This window comes from Cornus florida, unplaced genomic scaffold (assembly GCF_030987335.1).
Source record: "Cornus florida cultivar Cherokee Brave unplaced genomic scaffold, ASM3098733v1 CherokeeBrave_3.0.0_Hap2_Chr09, whole genome shotgun sequence".
Taxonomy (NCBI): domain Eukaryota; kingdom Viridiplantae; phylum Streptophyta; class Magnoliopsida; order Cornales; family Cornaceae; genus Cornus; species Cornus florida.
The window spans coordinates 91,628,330-91,650,808 of NW_026775579.1; the positions used below are offsets into that span (position 1 = coordinate 91,628,330).

Genomic DNA, 22,479 nt, shown 5'->3' on the forward strand with positions numbered 1-22,479 from the left:
AACACATTTCCCATATAATAAAATTTGATTCTCTTACTTATTAATGTCATGCTCAAAATATACTTAAAATTAAAATTAAAAAAAATACTCTTAAAAAATTTGAAAATGATATTTTATTCATAAGTACGTTGAACTAATATAAAAGTACAATTATTCTAACAGGTATTTAAAATCATGGAAATATCAATATTATTTTAAAAATCATATGGGAAGTCTATTATTTTAAAAAAAAAAAATTTAAGCAATCCACATGGAGTTTGGTGTAATTCTCCTTTCAAGAATGTTAGACACACCACTGTACACTTATAACACCTATAAAAAGACATTCATATAGCAGTTATCCACAAGCAGAGTTCAGCTTCACAACCTCTCATGGCTTCTACTGTTCATTGCATTCTCTTATGCACTCTCCTCTTTGTTGAAGCCGCCTCCTCCGTCGCCAAAACAACTTTTCGGCCTAATGGGCTACTTCTTCCTGTCACCAAAGACTCTTCAACCCGTCAATACCTTACCCACATTAACCAAAGGACTCCTTTTGTACCAGTACGCTTCACCATCGACCTCGGTGGCAAGTTCCTATGGGTAGACTGCAACCAAAGCTATGTCTCTTCCAGTTACCGTCCAGCCCGTTGCAAATCTGCTCAATGCTCACTTGCTGGGGCTTTATATTGTGATGATTTTGTATCTTGCAATCGTGGCCCGGGGTGCATCAACAACACCTGTGGCCACTTTCCATTTAACACGGTGACTCGCGAAGCCATGAACGGTCAGATCGGGACAGACGTCTTGTCCATCCAATCGACGAACGGGAAGAACCCCGGTCCGGTTGTGTCCGTGTCCAAGTTTGTCTTTGCCTGTGCCTCCCAAATAATCTTGGGAGGTCTTGCTAGTGGTGTCAAGGGTATGGTTGGCTTAGGAAGGTCCAAAGTCGCTCTTCCTTCCCAATTCGCCTCATCTTTTAAATTCGACCGGAAATTCGCCATTTGCTTGAGTGCTTCAACAAGTTCTAGCGGTGTTGTATTGTTTGGTGATGGACCATTTGTGTTCCTTCCTCGTATTGATGCATCAAGCTCTCTGACCTACACCACGCTTATCATCAACCCCGTGACTGATGAAGCGGTTGCTGCTAAAGGCGAGCCCTCATTTGAATACTTCATTGGAGTAAAATCTATCAAGATCAATGAAAAAGCCGTCTCTATAAATTCTTCACTGTTGTCCATTAACAGTAAAGGCTATGGTGGAACAAAGATAAGCACTGTCAGTCCTTACACAGTCATGGAGACTTCAATTTACAACGCTGTGGTTAAAGCTCTCATCAACAACCTGTCAAATGTGGCTAGAGTTGCCTCCGTGGCACCTTTCGGGGCATGCTTTAGCTCAAAGAACATTGGTAGCACGCGTGTTGGCCCGGCTGTGCCTCAAATTGATCTCGTGTTGCAGAGTAAAAGTGTGTACTGGAGGATCTTCGGCGCAAACTCGATGGTGCAAGTAAGTAAAGATGTGTTGTGTCTTGGGTTTGTGGATGGTGGCATAAACCCTAAAACTTCAATAGTGATTGGAGGACATCAAATTGAGGACAATCTTTTACAATTCGATCTCGCAAGATCCAGGCTTGGATTCAGCTCTACCCTACTGTTCCGACAAACAACATGTGCCAACTTCAACTTTACAACCAGTGCTTAGATCGATGCTTAATTTCGATCAGAACTTAATCATATTACTATATATGTGGTATATAAACGTATGATCGATTGTGTATTTTTATGAGATTAATAAGTGACAATGATTCCTAGAGATGGCCAGCAATGATTTATTGTATTGCATTTTGCATTAAAATATGGTGCATTTTGATCTCTTGATATTTAGTGATTTAATTAACTAACATGTATGGTTGTATGTTAAATTAATATATCCTCAATTAATTTTCTAACAAAATGTTTAAGTTATTATATGATTATTTAATTTCAAGATCTGAATAAGGAACCATGATTTCTTGACATGGTATCACCACCAATGCTTTATCATAACCAAGAGAAAAGGCTCCTATCTTAGTTCAATTTACTTTCAAGATTAGAATGCCGGTGGGTTCAACAAAAATAATATCAACTTACACATTTTATCAAACACCTATTATGCAAACCAACTTAAATCGCTTTCAATCCCACGCTCTTGAACTATATGTTTAAAAATGAAGTTTAAAATAGTATTCAGAGTCAAATACCCAATTGGAATTCAATAAAAGAACTCAGATAGAAGCAACACACAGACTGAAATAACGATCACAAACACGATATAATGTACGAAAAATAACAAGAATGATGAACTGTAATTCAGGAAATTCTGATTGTGTAAAAATGCCCCTAACCTTTGCCTGCGAAGTCTTAGAAAATATAAATCTATATATTTTATGCTAATCAAACAATGTCTAAGTACATTGCTCTTCTTCCAAGAGGAATTTGAGTGTTTATTGTCATTACTCGAGAGGTTATTTTACTAGTAACCTGTATAATATATATATATATTTAGAAAGTTGAAGTCAATATTATTAATAAGTAAACTGTACAGCCCAAAGTTAGCCCAAAGCTAACCACAGACCAGTGGCCCAAATGAAGCAGCCCAAAAAGACAACAGCCCAAACACATCATCCCAATTACAACCGCTAAAATAAACATGAGGCTAACTGAACCTCAAACCAAAATCGTTACAGGAGTTGCAGACATTTCGGTAATGAAGGAGGACGACTCCATCTTCAAGACGCCTGGTCTGGTGGTTTCGCCAGAGGTCGAATCACTGAGGCTGGAATATCCCATATATTGGTGTCTCAAATTGAGGATGAGAGCCGTTTAGCCCTGATTACATACAAGGTTTGGTGGAGGAATGTATTGGTGTCTAGTTTTTATAAATATCCCATTCTGCATGAATCGAAAATATTTCAAAAAAAAAAAACCAAGTGAAGTGAGAATATTGGACCATATATAACTTTATCATTAAACTGGTAGTTAATTAATAATGTAAAATAGATGTTTGTGTATTTATTTATAAGTAATTAGGATAAGATTAATTATTAGTATCTTTAGGGTTAGTGAATATTGGACCATAAAGTCACATGCAAGGACACTCATTAATAAAGGACAAATTTTCCACAGAAGGTAAAGGCAAAGTTCAAAGCCTCCGTGGAGCAGGCCCCTTGTCGCCATTCTTGACATCTTTACTAAACTTTCAAGACAACATGGGCATAGTGTATGCCGCATACACTACAAAACAAAGCACATTATTACCCACTAATATAAGATTGATTATTGGTAAAATGAGGGAAGTGACAGACCATAAAGTCATGCAAGGACACTCACAAATAAACGAACAAAAAATAATAATAATAAAATAAAATAAAATTTAAATTTAAATTTAAAAAAATTTACCAAAAAAGGTAAAATCGTAGGTGAAAGTCGGTCAAGTAGGTATTTATTTGTTCAATGCACGACACATCAGGTACATTATAACCGTATTTATTATGTACGTGCAAGTGCATGAATAACACGTGCAGGCATGTATGATTGTGATAGCCCTATGAACGGTGCACCGGGCCTACAGAATATATTTCTCCACCGAGCAGTGGCGGAACTAGAAATTTACTTGAGTAGGGGTAAACGTTGACAATAATGTGATTAAAATTTTTGAATCAAAAACATAAATAGTAAAGGAGGGGTTTTTAATGTTTAAAAATTTTGTGACATCCATTGAAGAAGAAAAAAACGTGTTTTTTTTCGAATTTTGAAATTTTTGTTGAACAAATAAGTTAAAAATAAGAGATTTTTTAAAATTTTGATTTTTATTAAGACCTTTTGTGATTTTTTTTAAAATTTCAATGGGGGCAATTTAAGAATTATCAGAATTTATACATATAAAATATATATAACTAAAAACTACAGTTGGGGGCAGTTGTCCCCACTGGTCCTAATGTAGCTACGCCACTGCCGGCCTGGCCCCAAGTCTCCATTCTTACCCCTTTTTAGGGTAGAGATAGAAAGAAGACCCGATTCAGAAAACAGGAAAATAGGAAAATGGGTTAAACTTGCAAATAGATAGGCAATGTCTAACTTAATTTTATATTTTATTTTAGACACTTGTTGTGATTGTACTGGGCTATGTAATTAGAGAGATGAAATTCATCCTCCCAAGACTGGGCTCAACAAAAATGATGTATAATGTAACACACAACCGTATGCATGTAGTAATATATAATTTCACAAAATCAAAAGCACAACATTTTATTACGAAGCCAAAAGGCACAACGTTTTATAACAACACGCAGAATATAATAAAACATTGGTTAAACCATCACAACAAATCATAACCATCTAAACATGGGATGTAAAGTTAAAGTTGGCACATGTTGTTTGTCCGAACAGTAATGATGAACTGAACCCTACCCTAGATGCTGCAAGATCAAACTGTAGAAGATTGTCCTCAATCTGATGTCCTCCAATCACAATCGAAGTGCTTGGCTCTCTTCCACCATCTACAAACCCTAGACACAATACTTCATTGCTGACACGCACCATCGAGTTTGCTCCAAAGATCCTCCAGTACACATTCTTGCTTTGCAACACAAGATCAATGGTTGGCACAGCCGGGCCAGAACGAGTGCTGGAAATGCTCCTCGAGCTAAAACATGCCCCAAAAGGAGCCACAGACGCAACCCTAGTCGCACTCCGGAACTCCTTGATGAAAGCCTCAATAAAGGCTTTGTATATCGAAGTCTGCATGACTGTGTAAGGATGGATAGTGCTGATCTCTGTTCCACTTGATAGCAATGTTGCATTTATAGGGACAACTTTCTGGTTGATTAGGATAGATTTTACTCCAATGAAGTAATGTGAATAAAGTGCCGAGTAGTTGGGGATAAGTGGTGTGTAGAAAAGTGACTTTGAGGCATCAACATTAGGAATGAACACATAAGGTCCATCACCAAACAGTATGACACCCTTAGAAGTTGTTGATGAACTCAAGCAAATGGCGAATTTCCGAGGAAAGCTAAAAGCCGTGGCAAGTTGGGAAGGAAGAGAAACTGTAGTCCTTCCAAGGTTAGCCATACCCTTGACGCTACTAGCAAGACCATGTAAGAGAGTTGTGGAGCTACAAACCATGAGAAACTTGGATATTTTGACAACCCGGCCGGGGTTTTTGCCGTTGGTGGATTGGATGGACACGACATCTGCTCCCAGCTGACCGCTTCCTCCGGTGAGGGTGACGGTGCTGAATGCTCCGACGCCACGTGTTGTTGTTGCACCCTGGCTTGAATGTACACTTTGGACAAACACTAGTCCAAGCAAGTAAGCATTGAGCTGAATTGCAATGGGCTGGACGGTAGGTGGAAGAGATAAATCCTTTTTCACAGTCTACCCATGACAACTGGCCGCCGAGGTCGACCGTTAGCTCACGGGCACCTGAGGGGTCCCTTGGTTGATGTGGGTGAGGTATTGACGAGTTGAAGAATCTTTGGTGACCGGAAGAAGAAGCCCTTTCGGTCGTAAAGAGGTTGTGGCGACGGACAGTGTCGACGCTGCAATGAAAAGAGAGTAGAAGAGAATGAAATGAAAGGAAGAAGCCATGAGAGAGAGATGGTGAAGCTGAATATATGCTATATATGGTAGCTTCTTCGGTTTTTAAAGAGACTTTGATGTGTTATATATATATATATATATTTGTGTTCTTGGTGTCTGTCTTCGTGATGTTTGGTAGTGTTAAATTCAGGTGTTGTCTTAAAAAGTCCAAATAGCGGTCGGACCAACCACAGCTGGTAGGATGATTTTAATATATGTATGATTTTTTGATAAATCTGCCAATAGTTTAATTTCCTTGTATTAGTAGTATAAAGTGGAATTAAGATAATGAAATAACTGGCTATAATTTAATCTCTGGAGAATCTCGTGCCTGTGCTATATTTTCCAAGTATTACATTCTCTCTATCACACTTTTTTAAAACAATAAAGTGTTACATACGAGAAAAATCAATTTAATAATGTCATTTGATCTTATCAAGCTAGATGCCCAAGTGAGTTATACAAATGACCGTATGTATCAATTGCAGTGCTCTTTGATTTAATTATTCCCAAGTTAAATATATCAAATATAAAATATTAGAATAAAAGTTAAAATTCCAATATTTCTCTTTTAAAGCACGGTTAGTAATTAGATCTCTTATACCACTTCCCAAGTTGAAGCCCATGGCCCTGGGAATAGACAAGATAGAACTAGAAGAGTTAAAAAAAAATGATGAAATCAACGAATATGTACATTGATTATTGGATAATTGAAAAAGCTCTTTGAAAAGCAACGGTCTAATTCTTGAAAACGAATGGGTCTTTGGCAATTGTGTAACAGGCTAAGCCCATTGTAATAGGTTTTTCTGTTTGCCCAATGGTCCAGCTATGAACCTTGCTTTCCTTATGGCCCAGTTACACATACTTCTTTGTATTGTTTCAGATTTGCCCAAACTGGTACAAGAGTTCAGCCCAACATGCCATTAATATTTGGGCTACTTCTGTACAAACAACACCATCTTTTTCTGAAAGTCTTATTGGGCCATATGCTCGCTATTATTGGGCTCCTAAGCTTTTTTTCTCCCAAAAATAAAATATTTATATATATATGTGTGTGTGTGTATCTATTATAGTATTATCAATTATGTAATCAATTTTTTTTTTTTTTTTTTTTTTTTTTTTTTTTTAACATTGGCAAGAAAAAGACACTCTTTTCTACCATTATACGTCAGATGTAAGAATTGGTTGCTTCGGGGCCAATGGCTGTATTACCTAAAGACTGGACCAATATAGTTTAATCTGGACCAGAAGTAACCCAAGAGTGTAAATCATCCTCCAAATAACGTATCAATAAACTTGATTGGGTTGGTAGAATTTAGGGGCTAACCCAAAATCAACCCCAGCCCAATCCATAACCAACTCCCAATTTTAAGGGACTGGAGTTCCGTTCGTTAAGTTTTAATAAAAATGGGGTTGACTCTAAATTAATCTACAGGATTTTTCTGAATCAAAATTATAAAGTCCATAAGAAACCTCTCAAAATAATTATTCTACAGACAAACAAATAGAATTACAATTCTCTAATACTCCCATTCACCATGGACAAGTAGAGAAAATATAATATACCATTATGCCACATGGTCTTTGGTATGTTGGCTATTGAAAAAGTGGATAAACTGTTAATCTAATTTTTGTCATCTAATTGATAGAAACTCTTACTCTTAAGTATTTCCGTTAGAAATTTATGTCTAAATAACATGGTCCTGATAAAAAAATATTAATGATTGTATTTAGCTGATTGAATTTTTGTTCTTTCGATGGAGCGGACCAATTGTGGGTTTCAATCAATGTATTAAAAAGAATAAAAACTCTTTCAAACTATACACATTCACTTTAAAAAAATAGATCTAAATAGTATTGTTAATATAATTAGTCAACAAAGTGACCATGCTACTAAAGTCTCTTTTAAATCTTAGCTTATAGAAAGTAAGATAGTCGAACAAGTCTGAAAAATCACTCAGTCAAATCTACTCAAATGAACTCCAGCCTAAACCAATTTTTACAACCTCTTGATCCCATACTTATTGTGCGTGTATGCGGTCCTTTGAACTTTGGAATTAATAATAATAGGGTAAATTACACTTAGACCCCATGTGGTTAGGTCATATTACACCTATATGAATATTTTGATTTTAGATTTTACTTATATATGAATTAGTAATTTAACATTTCACTTGCACCCCAAATATCAATTCAAGACTATACTACCATTTGACCTCATATTAATTATATTTGTGACCAAACTACCCATCCCCCCTCTCTGTGACCTTTCCCCTCTCTCTCTCTCTACCCTCTTTTTCCCCTTTCTCTCTCCCTCTCATCGGAATCAATCGGAGTCAGCGAAACCAAACTCAATTCGGATTACAGGCTTATTGAAACCCAGTTCTTCTCCGGTAAAAAACGACAGAACTGAACTGACCCAGTTCCGGCGAGATCCTAGTGTCGGCGAAACAAAACTCAGTTCCGGCGAGCTCCAAGTAGCAAAACCCATTTTATATCGGCGTGTTCCCAAGCGACGACAAAGCAAAGACAGGCATCTAGTCAGAGCAATCAGCGATGACGGCGTCAGATGTGGCTGTGGGTTGTGGATCTGTGATGCGGCGGGCCGGCGGGTTTGGTATATGGTGTGGGTGATATATATATGTGTGTGTGATTTGGTGGAAAATGGGAAAGAAATCCTAAATTGAAGAAAGAAAACAAGGGTTCAACGCCGCCGGAGGTTTCGACATCATCGTCGTCTTCTCCACTGTCGTCGACGTTTGATTTGACAAATCGTCGTCATCGACAAATCGATCCCATCGTCTCTCCCGCCGCCATCGCGACCACCTCCACCACGACCTCTTTCACTGCCGTCGCGACTGTAGCTACCTCTCTCCACACAAACCCTCACACACAGATACGCGACTGTAGCACGAGATGAGGATTTTTGCCGCCGATTATGACGCTGTCGAGGCTGTAAGCATAATACGATGTGTCGCTGCCGAGATATATTGATTGGGCCACCGTAGAGCTTGTAATCCGACACCTGCCGCCGACATCAACTCGCCTTCGATTCTTTGTCATCGACGTCCATTTCTGCAGTGGGTGGGATAGGATTTTGTGTATTTTTGGGTTTGGTTTTAGGTGGGTGGTGGTGATGAGGTGTTGGGTGGGGGTGCAGTTAGGTTTTGGGTGGGTTGGTGGTGCAGGGAGGTGTTAAGGTGGGACGTTGGTGGAGCTGCCGGTGTTAATGGTGGGAGCTGCCGGTGTTGAATATATATATATATATATATATATATATATATACACACACACACACACACATATAGGTGTTGAATATATATATATATATATATGGGTTTTTTTGTCATTTAAGATTATATATATATATTGTATTAAAAAATTGAGGGTAAAATGGTCTATTCATATGTATCAGAAGTCAAAAAATAAATTGGGGTGTAAGTGAAAGTTAAAACCAAAATCTTCATCTGGTTGAAATATGACCTAACCTCAGGGGGTCTAGGTGTAATTTACCCATAATAATAATATCAATTTGTGTGTATATATATGTATATGTATATATATATGTATGTGTATATCAGGAAGGCTCTCATGCGATCCAAAACAACGGACTTTTCAACTGACCAAAAGTCAATTAAGAAAATTACACTTTTTTACTTTATCAGACCTAACCATAGTTAATTTACCATAATTAGCCAATACCATATATTGCTTAAAGACCTTTTATTGTTTCCAGGATTAAACAATATATACTTTCTGTTTGAGACTCTATTATTAGAGGTTGTGCTTATTCACCAACCCTAAAAAATTGGTATCCTTTGAACCCAAAAAAAAAAGATTATTCACGAAGTGTTGAATAATGGGTCGACGAAAAAAATAAAAAATAAATAAGAGAGCAATAGACTAACAGTCAAGCCATCGAGGTAAAAAATATTTTATAAATAAATAAATCAAAGTGCAAAAAAAAGAGAGGGAAAGTGATAGTGACCTGAATTCGATTTTGGAGAATGAATATAGTAGTTGTGTTGCTGCTGTAATTGTGAAGATGGTGGCTGTGATGACGGTAGTAGTTGAAATTGCAAGAGCAATGGAAGGGATTAAGGAGAGAGGAATTGAATAAATGTATTGGCTAATTATAATAAATTATTTATAAATAGGTCTGATAAAGTAATAAAGTGTAATTTTTCTAATTGATTTTTAGTCTATTAAAAAATTCGTTATTTTGAACCGCACGGGAGCCTTCTTGTATATATATATATATATATATATATTAGTAACTATAATAAGATTAACTACTAATATGGGATTGGTTATTGGTAAAATGAGGATTAGTGACCGACCATAAAGTCATACAAGGACATTCATAAATAAAGAACAAAAATTTCCCAAAAGGGTGGTAAAGTAAAAGTTCAAAGCATCTACCGCCTGGGCCCAAGTCTTGATTCTTGACGCCATTTTTAGACTTCAAGTTCAAGTCAACGATGGCATACCACTGTATGCCGCGTAAAAATTGTTGACAAACAAAAATAATGGTGAATGTAACACAACCATTTGCATGTGCGCGCGTTATCTCATATTAGTTATTAGATTTAAAATTTTTGATTCATAATTTTTGTGAGTTAAAATTATTAAAATAAACATCTAATATAAATATAAATAATATATGTATATAAAAGTAATATGATTAAAAATAATTTTAAATGATTTAAAAATAAAAAATGACAGTGAGTCAAAAATTTTGAATTAAAAAACTAATATGAGAAGGATGGAAAAATATATAATTTCGCAAAATATTAAAAAACCAAAGGCACAACGTTCTATTACGAAACCAAATGGCACAACGTTTTATTACAGCATGCAGTATATAATAAAACATTGGTTACACCATCATAACAAATCATAAGCATCTAAAGATGAGATGTAAAGTTGAAGTTGGCACATGTTGTCTGTCGGAACAGCAATGAAGAACTGAACCCTAGTCTGTTTGCCTTAAGATCAAACTGTAGAAAATTGTCCTCAATCTGATGCCCTCCGAGCACCATCAAAGAGCCAGTCTCTGTACCAGCATCCACAAACCCTAGACACAACACTTCGTTGCTGACCCGCACCATCGAGTTTGCTCCAAAGATCCTCCAGTACACATTCTTGTTCTGCAACACGAGATCAATGTGTGGCACAGCCGGGCCAGCACGGGTGCTGGAAATGCTCTTGGAGCTAAAACATGCCCCGAAAGGAGCCACGGACGCAACCCTAGTGGCGCTCGGGAACTCCTTGATGAAAACCTCAATAAAAGCATTGTATATCGAAGTGTGCATGAGTGTGTAAGGATCGACAGTGCTGATCTGAGTTTGGATCTCATTGTAACCTGATATTAATCCAGGGTCTATAGGGACAACCTTTTGGTTGATTAGGATAGATTTTACTCCAATGACGTAAGGCGCAGAGGTGGGGATAAGTGGGGTGTAGATAAGGGAGTTTGAGACATCAACATTAGGAAGGAACATATAAGGTCCATCACCAAACAATATGACACCCTTAGAAATTGTTGATGAACTCAAACAAATGGCGAATTTCCGAGGAAATCTAAAAGCCGTGGCGAGTTGGTAAGGAAGAGTAACTTTATTCATTCCAAGGCAAGCCATGCCCTTGGAACTACTAGCAAGACCTTGTAAGACAGATGTGGAGGTACAAATAAAGAGAAAGTTTGATAGTGAGACAGCCCGACCGTCGTTGGATTGGATGGACACCACATCTGCTCCCAGCTGACCGCTTCCTCCGGCCAAGCCGTTGACGGTGTTGGTTGGTGCGATGCCACATGTGTTGTTGATGCAGTCTGGCTTGACTGGACAGTTTGGACAAACAGTATCCCAAGCAACTTTGCATTGAGCTGAATTGCAACGAGCTGGACGGTAGGTGGAGGAAACAAAACCTTTTTCACAGTCTGCCCATGACAAATGGCCGCCGAGGTCGACGGTTAAGGTCAAGGGCACCTGAGGAGTCCTTTGGTTGATGCGGGTAAGGTATTGTTGGGTTGAAGCATCTTTGGTGACCGGAAGAAGAAGCCCTTTTGGTCGAAAAGAGGTTGTGGCGACTGACGACAACGTCGACGCTGCAATGAATAGAGAACAGAACAGAATAAAATGAAAGGAAGAAGAAGAAGCCATGATAGGTGGTGGTGGTGAAGTTGAATGCTATGCTACCTTCCGTTTTTAAAGAGATTTTGATGTGTTTTTTTTATCTATGTTTATGTGCATGGTCTCTCTCTTCATTATGTTTGGTAGTGTTAAAATTCACGTGTTGTCTTAAAAAGCCCAAATAGAGGTCAGACATGGCTGCCTGGACCCAGCTTCACACCAACCGCAAGTGGTAGAACCCTATGATGTTTTGGTATAAAGTGTTGTTAGGATGATTTTAATATGATGATTTTGGATAATGTGCCATATGCTTTCCTTTTATCAATATCAAGTGGAATTAAAATAATGCAATAATTGGTTTTAATTATTTAATCTCAGGAGAACCTCATGCCTGTGCTAACATTTTCTATTACTCTCAACTTTCTTATATATTATCTTCAATTAATCTATCACAATTTATCAAATCACCGCCTATATAAAGGGCTATGTACAACAGAAAATTAATTGAATAATGTCATTCGGTCTTATCAAGCTAGATGCGAACTAACGTATTTGATGGGCTCTTTCCATTCCCAATATGGCAAGTGAATTTTAGTGTACCGTATGTCTCACCGTCCTCCTTAATTTAATTATTTCTTTATTAAATATCACATATTTAATCGGATATAAAGTTAATATCCCGTATCATGTGATCAACTTGTATTTCACTTAATGAAATATTATAATAAAAGTTAAATTTCCAATATTTCTCATTTAAAGCATTATAGTAATTAAACAACTCTTATATATATATATATAGTTGATGCCCATGTTGAAATGGTTTCAAGCCCATGTCCCCTGATACCAGTTCCCATGATGGATAGGGGAATGGATAAAGATAGAAGAGTTAAAAAGATTGTCTTTGGTAAGCGTGGTCGATAGATATTGGATAATTAAAAAAGCTCTTGCAAGCAACGAATGGGTCTTTGGTAATTGTGTAACAGACTACGCCCCATTGTTTTAGGTTTTTTTGTTAACCCAATGGGACTGCTATGAACCTGCTTTTCCTATGGGCCAGTTACACATATTTACAGTTCAGCCCAACATGACATTAATGTTTGGGCCACTTCCGTACAAATACCATCATCTTTAACGGAGAGCCTTATTGGGCCATCTGCTCGTTCTTATTAGGCTGCTAAGGCCTAATATCAATGGCAATTTTACAAACACAAAATAATCTATTCACCCTATAAAAGTGTATTCTATTTGTTTTTTTATATATACACTTTTTTGTAATAATAATAATAATAATAATAATAATAATAATAATATATTTTTCAAATAATTACTAAAATAACACATCTTCTAAAAGTCACTTTTTATTATTTATATACAATTAAATTATTTAATTTATTTTAATACATAAATGTGACTTTTCAAATAACTACTAACACTTCTTCTAAAAGTTACTTTTTAACTGCATTAACACCTCTTCTAATGGTCACCTTTTAACTGCAAACACTTATTTGTTCAACCATATAATATATATATATATCTAACATTCATATCACCCTATATCTCACTCCTCTCTATTTCTTTCCATCTCTCTTTGAAAAGAATTTCTTCGCAAAAAATTTGTTAGAGGTTTCTTCTTCCACAAACAATTTCAACGGTTTTGAGAGGAGATTCGTCTTTTGGTTCATGTACATCAAATCACAACTCAAAACCCTTTCAAATTATTTTTTTAAAAGGTATGTTTTAATTTGAATTGAATAACAATTTATATATTTTATCTTTGGGTAATTTACACAGACCTCCCCTATGGTTTGCCATAATTACAGGCGGCACCCTTCCTGTTCCGAAAATTACGCGGACCTCCCCTACTTTTGAAAATATCCTACACGGACCTCCCTTATGTATAACGGACCGTTAAATACACTAACGGAGCTGTCAAAATTACTGAAATACCCTCATCTTAGCATCTGAAATTACTAAACTACCCCCATAAGCGTGCCAAACTCAGACTCCTCTCTCTCTCTCTATGAACAATCACTATCCATTCTCTCAGAAATCATAATTACAGACTGAAAACGAACAAGAAGTGAAATGGATGACGATGACGAATCCCAGCTCAAGGCCTTTCAGAGTCTCTTGGCAGCTGAAGCAGACTTCATGGCCTCTGAGAACTACCACCAGAACCCCACTGCAGTCCGTTGGAGAAAGCAAGCTTTGGACTTCATACTCAAGCTAGTGAGGAAAACACATTCTTGAGCTAGAAATATTCTTTGACTTTATTAAAATGGTGATTGTTTATTGTTCTCTAAAATTTGAGCATGTTGTGTGTTAATTGTTGCAGTATAGAGAAAACCCATTTAATCACGATGATCCCTTCATCCCACTTTCTCGCTCTGACTTACTTCGATCGGCTCTCTCTCTCTATCTTCACTTTCTCTCTCTAGGCAGCCATGGACTCAAAATCTAACAAATTGGAGATGTATTAGTTGATGATTATTAAAAAAAATAAAAAATTGGTTGCTTAGAACTTTGTCAAAATTCAAGAAAATTAAATCAAATGCTTGTGACTCTCTCACTGCTCATTTTCGTGGCCGGAGTTCCGTGACGAGTCATCGGGGAATTATGCTTTCTTTCCATTGGTGAAACAGATTAGAGAGAGAGAGTCAAAGAATGTAGATCCACACAATCACAACCCGTTGCCGTCACAGATTGTGTAAGAAATTTTCAATACCACAAGATTGAAACTAAGAAACGCATGAGATGGTTCTTGTTTAACCTCCAGTGGTAATTTTATCCACATGGTTCCGCATTCATTTTCAATATTATTTGTAATTGTTAGTAAGAAACTATTTATTCATCGTGTCTTTAGACGATCATGTTGCAACAAGAATGAGTGCTTAAAATTTAGTGCTTTCTTATTTGATAGTTGCATAACAGTTGATTCAGTGGAGAAACAGATTCAATAAGTTCTGATTGACCTATCAAAATTAAATTAGTCCTAATTTGACATCATGAATCAAGTTGATTCAGATTTTGAATTAAATGTCTCTTTCTGACTATTCTAAGTTTGTGAAATTAGATTAGATTTACCTGGAATCTGGGTGTAGAATCGCTATGGGGATGATAATTAGGCTCTTTGGAGCTGCATTCAGCATGCTTAGTCTGATCACCAATTGAAAGAAAGCATAATTCCAGCTTTCTTTCCATTGGTAAAATTTGAGTTCATAACCCGTCGCCTCACTATCTCAAACCCACCACCACAACCCGTCGCCGTCAGAGATCCTCGCCATCATCACCACTGACTAAACCAGATGAAGGCTTGATATATATATATATATATCATATCAAGTATAAATATATATTTTTTAAATATAATATTTATTTAATTATATAGACTAGGGTATTTTCGGCATTTTAAAAAAATTAGTAGCTGACGTCATTATTTTTCGTCGTTAACTGGCGTTGACCTTAACGGAAGGGAGGTCCGTGTAGGATATTTAAAAAAGTAGGGGAGGTCCGCGTAATTTTCGGAACAGGAAGGGTGCTGCCTGTAATTATGGCAAACCATATGGGAGGCCTGTGTAAATTACCCTTTATCTTTCTATCTAATCACACACACACACACACATATTGTTTCATATATAATTAGTACATGAGTTATTATATTTTATATATATGTTCTCCTAATATTTCAGTTCTGGAATTCTATTTTTACAATGTGAAAGAAATATGCATGAATATTAAATTTGGTCTGTTCAAAAAAAATTACATGGATAAAATATATTAAATATTGTATTTTATATGTAATACACAATCATTGATTGAAATGTCAATTAGTTATCATAGAATTCTTTCACGAATAAATCATTATATATACAATACATAATTAGTATATAAGGAGTTTTTATATTTTATATGTTAAAGTTTATTCAATTTTGGTTAACTTTCAATGAATGAGGTTATTTTTGTTTTTATTGCTATCGATTTACTTTACCTTTAAAGATTAAACAAATCATCCATTAGTCAAGGCCCAGTAATGTATCCCTAAAGACACAAAAATAACCAACACACTCCAGAACTGTTGTTATACTAATCATAATCCCATTATGATTGTATTGTGGTCGCTTAATCGAAAAAATTTCCGATTAGTTTACCAAACAAAGCTGTTCCTTATTTTGTTAACAATGGAGTACTGCATGTCTTGTGCCATTGTATTTGGATTGCCATTGTCTTAATTTGGACTCCTTGATTATATTAGTCATTGTTGCTGGTGATAAAATATAAGTTGAATTAAAAAATCAAACAAATAAAACCAACTTAAAAGAATACGGTGCTCAATTAGAGAAAAAAATAAGGAGAATGAAATCAGCTAAGTTTGTAAGTTATCAATTATATACAGGATCGGTTGATAGGTATTTTTTAAAATATTATTGAGTGCAATATATATATATACATATATACATATACTCGGTTTTAGTTTTCTAATTGGAACTTGGATAATGAGATGGATTTGATTATGATTATGATTATGATTTTGATTTTGATTATGATTATGACCGTTAAATGATGGACTTGATGATAGGGTTAAATGAACGACTTTGGGATTAAGTTTCTTAATTAATATATATACATTATTATTATTTTTTAAAGAGTTAAGTGCATTAAACTTCCCTCAACTTTATTTTCTTTCCTAATAAACATCATAAACTAAGTGAAAGACACTTAAACCCTTAAACTATTTCAATTGTTCCAAATCATTAGTAGACCGTTTGAAATCTAATGTCCAAAGAAGCACATGACGGATTTGATTATGATTATGAAATACACGTTTGGTGAGAATTCATTTTTGTTTTCTTTCATGATAAATTATCTTCTTAACATAAAAAAAATGTGTGTATGAATCCATCTCTATTTGTTATCATCTTTGTCAAAAAAAAAAAAAATTCTCTTTGGAAAGACTTGTATGCAAATTGAAATACATGGTTAGAATTCTTTTAAAATTTTTTTAAGGACTTTGTGATTTCATAGAGTTTATTCTCTTGGATAATATTTTAAGATATTTTTGCAATATATTAATAAATATAACATAAATTTTTTTAAAAAAAAAAATTCAATGGATTTTTTTATTTCTCATGTATCAATAATCATATAAGGACTCTCTTTATCACTTCAAATTTTTATTTTTTAAGTCATTTATTATTGATTGTTTACGTCACACACATCATAAAAAAAAAAAATAAAAAAAAATAAAAAAAAAATAAAAACTACTTTATGAGTACAATCTTAACAACAAACACACCTTTTAAAAGTCATCTCCTTAATGCAAAACACTTCTAATATTTTAATAATTAGACAAAAAGATGATTAAGACCCTCGTATAAATCATATTAATATTTTAATTTGAATTAACATCTATCCCGTAAATCTAAAATAATTTTTTGAGATAAAATAATATATAAAATACCAATTATTTATCCAATACCAATTATCTATCCAATATAGATTTTTCTTTACGTGCATTGCACGTGTTCATTTTCTAATACAGATAAATATGTGTTTCTATTATGGTATAATCAGTGTTATGAAATTGTGATTATTTTTTTATTTTTTTACATTAGCAAGAAACACACTTTTTACCCACACCGGACTCAAACGCCTCTCTCCTTCTTTGAGAATGGGGAGATTATACCATTGTACATCAAAAGTAAGAATTGGTTGCTTAGGGGCCAATGGCAGTATTACCTAGAGATTGGACCAATATAGTTTAATCTGGATCAGAAGCAACCCAAGAGTATAAACATCATCCTCCAAAGAACGGAGCCGTAAACTTGGTTGGATAGGGATTAGCCCAAAATCAACCCCAGCCCAATCCATAACCGACTTCCAACCAGCTCCCAATTTCAAACTGCGGTATCAAAATTATAAAGTACATAAGAAACCTCTCAAAATAATTGTTCTAAACAAATAGAATTACAATTATTGTCTTCTTATATAATCAAAATATAAATATAAATTCCATAAACTATTATTTATTTATAACCATAATAACAAATTTAATAACCATGGAATAATCTTACTTGTCAAATTTGATCAAGTTAGGCCTAGGTAGGCAGCTTCAGATTGGTGTAAATCCGGGTTCAGTTGCTCTGACTTGGCCCAATTCACATTAAAGTCAGGTTAAAAAATTTGAATTCAAACCTATCAAGAACCCAAATCGATTTGGTTTTCAATTTACCCACCCGAGTTGGAATTTATATGAAGTGTGGAGGTGATATTATGGATTAAAGTTCATATTAAAAAGAATAATTAGAAAGATGATTTACAAATATAAGTTTTCATTACAGAATTCTCACCAAAAACCATGTGAATGTGGCAAATACTCAAAATTAAATTGGATTTGATGGTTCTTCATTTAAACTTGAGGGAATCAAGTTTGTTTTTGTAATTGTTAATATATATTCATTCCGTTCACCTCAAACTCGAGCTTGGATAAACTAAGTCATTGATTTATTCCGTTAGAGTGGACTTGGAATGTGAATTTGGTTGGACATATCAATGACTTGGTATGCTTAACACATCTAATATTTACTCATCTAAAAGTTAAACTTTGATGTACGGTATATATTAAGTTGCTCACTGCTATCAAGAATTACGCAAATAGTGGATGAGTGACTAGTTATCTATGAAAAAAAGAGAAGAAGAGGAGTTGTATGAGTTTGTTTTTCAAGTTTTTTTTTTTGAAAAAAAGGAGAATAAAAAAGAGTAAAATGTTGTCAATTTGTTTTTCAAAGTGGGAGTATAGAATAGACTGGATAGTGAGTCATCATATTCCATCTCATTAAGTCACCATCATTTCTAATAGTTGCGTGTGTACGTGTATAATTAAGAAAATAATTGTTATATTTGGAGGTGTTTGATGAATGCATTGAATGTGAGTTGGAAGTAGGGTCATTCGGAATCAATACTAACAAACGACCCCTCAATAAACTAACCAGATAAATGCAAATCCCTCTTTAAGGATTTCTATATTATCTTAGGTTTTGCACGGGCTGCTTCTTAAATTACTAATAAAGGTTAAATTCATTTTTGATAAATATGTAGATTCGGTTCAAAAGTATATTTTTTGACTTGCTATCATTGCCCACAACTTTTCTTTGTCCTTGTTTAGTGAATAAATGATTCCAAAATAATCAAATATTTATTCAAACTCTAAAGTCCAAACGTCCAATTAAAGAGACAAATGTTTTTGGCACCACATAAAAACGGATTCTCTTGGTCTTGGGCTCTCTTCGCAAAGTTGAAAATGATACGAGTTCCATCCATTTTTATCATTCATTGATGTGTAATTTATTAAACTAAATACTTTAAAACAAAGTGAAGAGGACCCTATTTTATTGATTATCCTGTTAGGTCTAATTTGATTGAAAAGAATGAAATGAAAGGGAAAGAAAAGAAATGAAATAGAGGGATGTGATGTTTTATGTTTGATATAAAATTTTGTAAGAAAAAGGAATGGAAGGATCTCAAGGGATATACTTGAGTTTTTTTTTTTAATTTTTAGGTCAAGAATGTTATATTAGAAGTTAGAGAATTGAAGGCTTGAAGTTGGGTCCTCAAAGATAACGGAAAGCAATCCAACTGCTGGGTTACGAAAGCGTTCACAGGTACAATAAAGTTTGATGAGTTGGTTTTATTATCATTTTAAAAATTGAAGAAAATGCTATCATCTTTAATGAAACTTTTTTAATACCAAATTTACCTTTATTTTTATAAAAGACAAAATCTATAGAAAATGGTACGGTGATAAATTTATTAAAATTGTTTATTTTCTTTTCTTTCTCCAAACATGAGTAATATTTTTTTTTTTTTTCTTCGTTGGTCAGCCAAATAAAATAAGTGGTTCACACTATCCTATCATTACTTTTATCTTCTTTTATTTCTTAATTAATGTTATATTCTTCTTCTTTTTTTATGCTATACCAAACATAGTCTAAGAGTTTTAGTTAAATATTGCTTGTTAGAGTTCGTCAAAAATTAATCCAGACACTGTAGCATTACTGAAGTCACCACAAAGTTACGATATTATCAAATTTTTGAAATGTGAAATATTGGCGTAATTAATTGCAAAAAAAACAAGTCATAGCTATTTTATTTTAATATTTTTTAGGACAAAAATATTAAGAGTTAGTGATTATTTTTGTGGATAGAAAGATAGAATATATGCCCAAAACTTGCACCAATTTCCAAACAGGAGAGACAAAACAACTACCCGAATAAGACGGCACTTGCAACTATAGCTACTTTATTGGATTCTTAATTTTCATGTAATGGAGGCACTCAATCGAATTCCAAGTGGAGAGTACTATATTTCACGCCCCCAACTAAAGTTTATGAAATGATTGGTTCGTTACTTTATGGCATGCCTTGAATATTCAATAATATTGAAGATAATATAAAATGGTTGGGACAATTCTATTTTATCATTTAAGTGGGACTTTCATTTGAGTTTTGATTTAAAGGGGGACTTTTGTGCCTTTCCGCACGGATGAAAATTAATCATGCCATCACCTTTGTGGGAAAAATAATAATTACTATGTACAATATCATCAATGCCTCACCTCAACCTTCACTTAAATAAATCTCTAGTTTTGACTCTATTTCTACACAATCATTAACATAAAGTAAGAGAGTGTGATAAGTAGGTAATCAAGATAATGTTAAATTTCTAGTTCTAATGATTGCCACGGTGATCTTTTAATTGCTTGTTACAAATAAAAATGGATAATAATAAATTTTATGTCATGATTGTTTTAATAAAATAAAATTATATATATAAATTTTATAAAGAGTAACGAAAGAGTGATCGATTCAAACTCCCAACCACACCTATAAAGAGTTGTAAACGTGGCCGGAGAAGCTTTCCATGTTCTTGAAATTTGATAATAGAAATATTGACACCACATAGTAAAACTTACTTGAGATGTTTATAAATAGATTTTAAAATTTTAAGTATAGGGTAAAAAAGCGTATCATCATGCTCATTTGACACTCTAAAATCATATAGATTTGGACAAATAATCTTATTATCAAATTGCAAAAAGCAAAATTTGATAAAGTGATTTTAAGAATCAATCACTCACGCGGGGAGGTATGATGCTACTTTGACTTTTTTTATTTTATTATCTCGTACCTTTGCTTTGTCACACAGGTTGTTATATTGGCTATTGTTAGCTTCTTTTTTTTAAAAAAAAAAAAAAAAGAAAAAGAAAAAGAAAAAAAATTGTCTCACGACTCCCACTTGAATAGAATTAAGAGACTAATTTACTCTTCGTTTTATTTAATGTAATGAAAAAGGTGAAGGGTCCAATGGAAAAAGGTAGATGTTGTATCACAGTCAATTTGAAGAAAGCCAAACTAAGTAGGTGTTATTTTGCTCATGACAATTAAGATTGGATACTCCGGATCATTGAGAAGTAAACAATCCTATCTATTACAGTTAATTGTATCTATAGTCACAGTTAATTGGGTGGAAGACTATAGATTTCTATATGGTTATACTATTGCAAAGGATAATAAAGAAACTTAAGTATTCCTTTGTTGCTGTGTAAGATATTAATCAAATACTGTATACCACAGCACAAATGTGAAGGATCAGACAATGAATTTGGACGAGAGAGGAGGAGTAGATAAGCCACGTGGTGAAGGTGGAAATATTTGCTTTTTACATGGCATGTTCTTCGTCATACAAACATTTAATGCATTCGGCACCTTTACAGCGATGATTATTAACTCATTTTAAAGCATTAATTGTGATCATAAGTATCTCTGTTGAGACACGTAATTTATGTCTCTTTATTTTTTTTACTCTAAACACGTTCCGACTCCTCATCCTCCTATCCAAATCTCTCAAGTATCACAAAGAGTGATGAAGATTCAAGGTCCTACCCCCATGTGAGCTTAAGGTGTGCCATTGCCTAGTGTTTTTGGTAAAGTTTGGTTTATGGTAAGGATTACAGCCTCGAGATTATGGTAACCATGCTTATGGCTGGGGCTTTGCTCGAGAAATGCTTTTTCGAAGTCCAATGACCCATCTTGTTGCTGCTGAGGTTTGATTTGTGCTTTGAGAAATATATCAAAGAGGGATTCCATATCCAAATCTAACATACTTGTGATGTGATTAGATCTTAAGTCATGAATTAAGATTTATTTTGAATTTTTAACGATTCTTGCGTATGTACCATCGTGTACCAAAATCAGATGGCATATAAATGATGTACTAGAATCAGATGGCATATAAATGATATTTGATTTTTTAACGTAGCACGTTTTCAATAGTAAACGGCAAAACAATAAGCAACAAAGCTAGAAAACAAAAAAAAATGGAATTTGGGGTCCTCCAAAAGTAATTGTTTTCCACTATAGTTTTAGTATTTGTCTACCGAAATAAAAAAAAATAATGATCAAAATACGAGGCTCTAACAAGTTATATATTCCCATGTAGCCCTACCATAGCTTGTCCACAGTGACTCCACACACAGTCACAAATGATGAAAATGGCTGGGGTCGAAGTGCTCATAATACGTGCCCTATATTACAGCGATCGATATTGACAAACTTGAGCCCAAATTAAGAAAAAGTAATCACTCCTTTCTCTTGCCAATGCAAACAAAATTCGCTAGTAAACAAACACACACACACACACACATATATATCAAAATATTAACACATGAATTATTAATATTAGTCAA

General features: G+C 34.5%; 2 protein-coding genes and 1 pseudogene across 2 annotated transcripts; 1 reads left to right on the plus strand and 2 right to left on the minus strand.

The window, feature by feature from the left end:
• The first annotated feature begins 316 nt into the window (after positions 1-316).
• On the plus strand, positions 317-1,806 carry LOC132275171 (probable aspartic proteinase GIP2). The gene has a single exon (XM_059776586.1). The coding sequence runs from the start codon at positions 373-375 to the stop codon at positions 1,681-1,683; it is 1,311 nt and encodes a 436-aa protein (XP_059632569.1). The 5' UTR covers positions 317-372; the 3' UTR covers positions 1,684-1,806.
• A 2,436-nt stretch (positions 1,807-4,242) lies between these two features.
• Positions 4,243-5,667, minus strand: LOC132273482 (probable aspartic proteinase GIP2; annotated as a pseudogene).
• Positions 5,668-10,510: 4,843 nt separating this feature from the next.
• Positions 10,511-11,767, minus strand: LOC132273142 (probable aspartic proteinase GIP2). Its single transcript, XM_059774166.1, has one exon. It carries the CDS (start codon positions 11,765-11,767, stop codon positions 10,511-10,513), a length of 1,257 nt encoding a protein of 418 aa, XP_059630149.1.
• Between the last annotated feature and the right edge of the window lie 10,712 nt (positions 11,768-22,479).

Bases quoted from the DNA above. Each gene is read 5' to 3' on its own strand.
- LOC132273142 (XM_059774166.1), bottom strand. From the start codon at position 11,767: ATGGCTTCTTCTTCTTCCTTTCATTTTATTCTGTTCTGTTCTCTATTC.
- LOC132275171 (XM_059776586.1), top strand. From the start codon at position 373: ATGGCTTCTACTGTTCATTGCATTCTCTTATGCACTCTCCTCTTTGTT.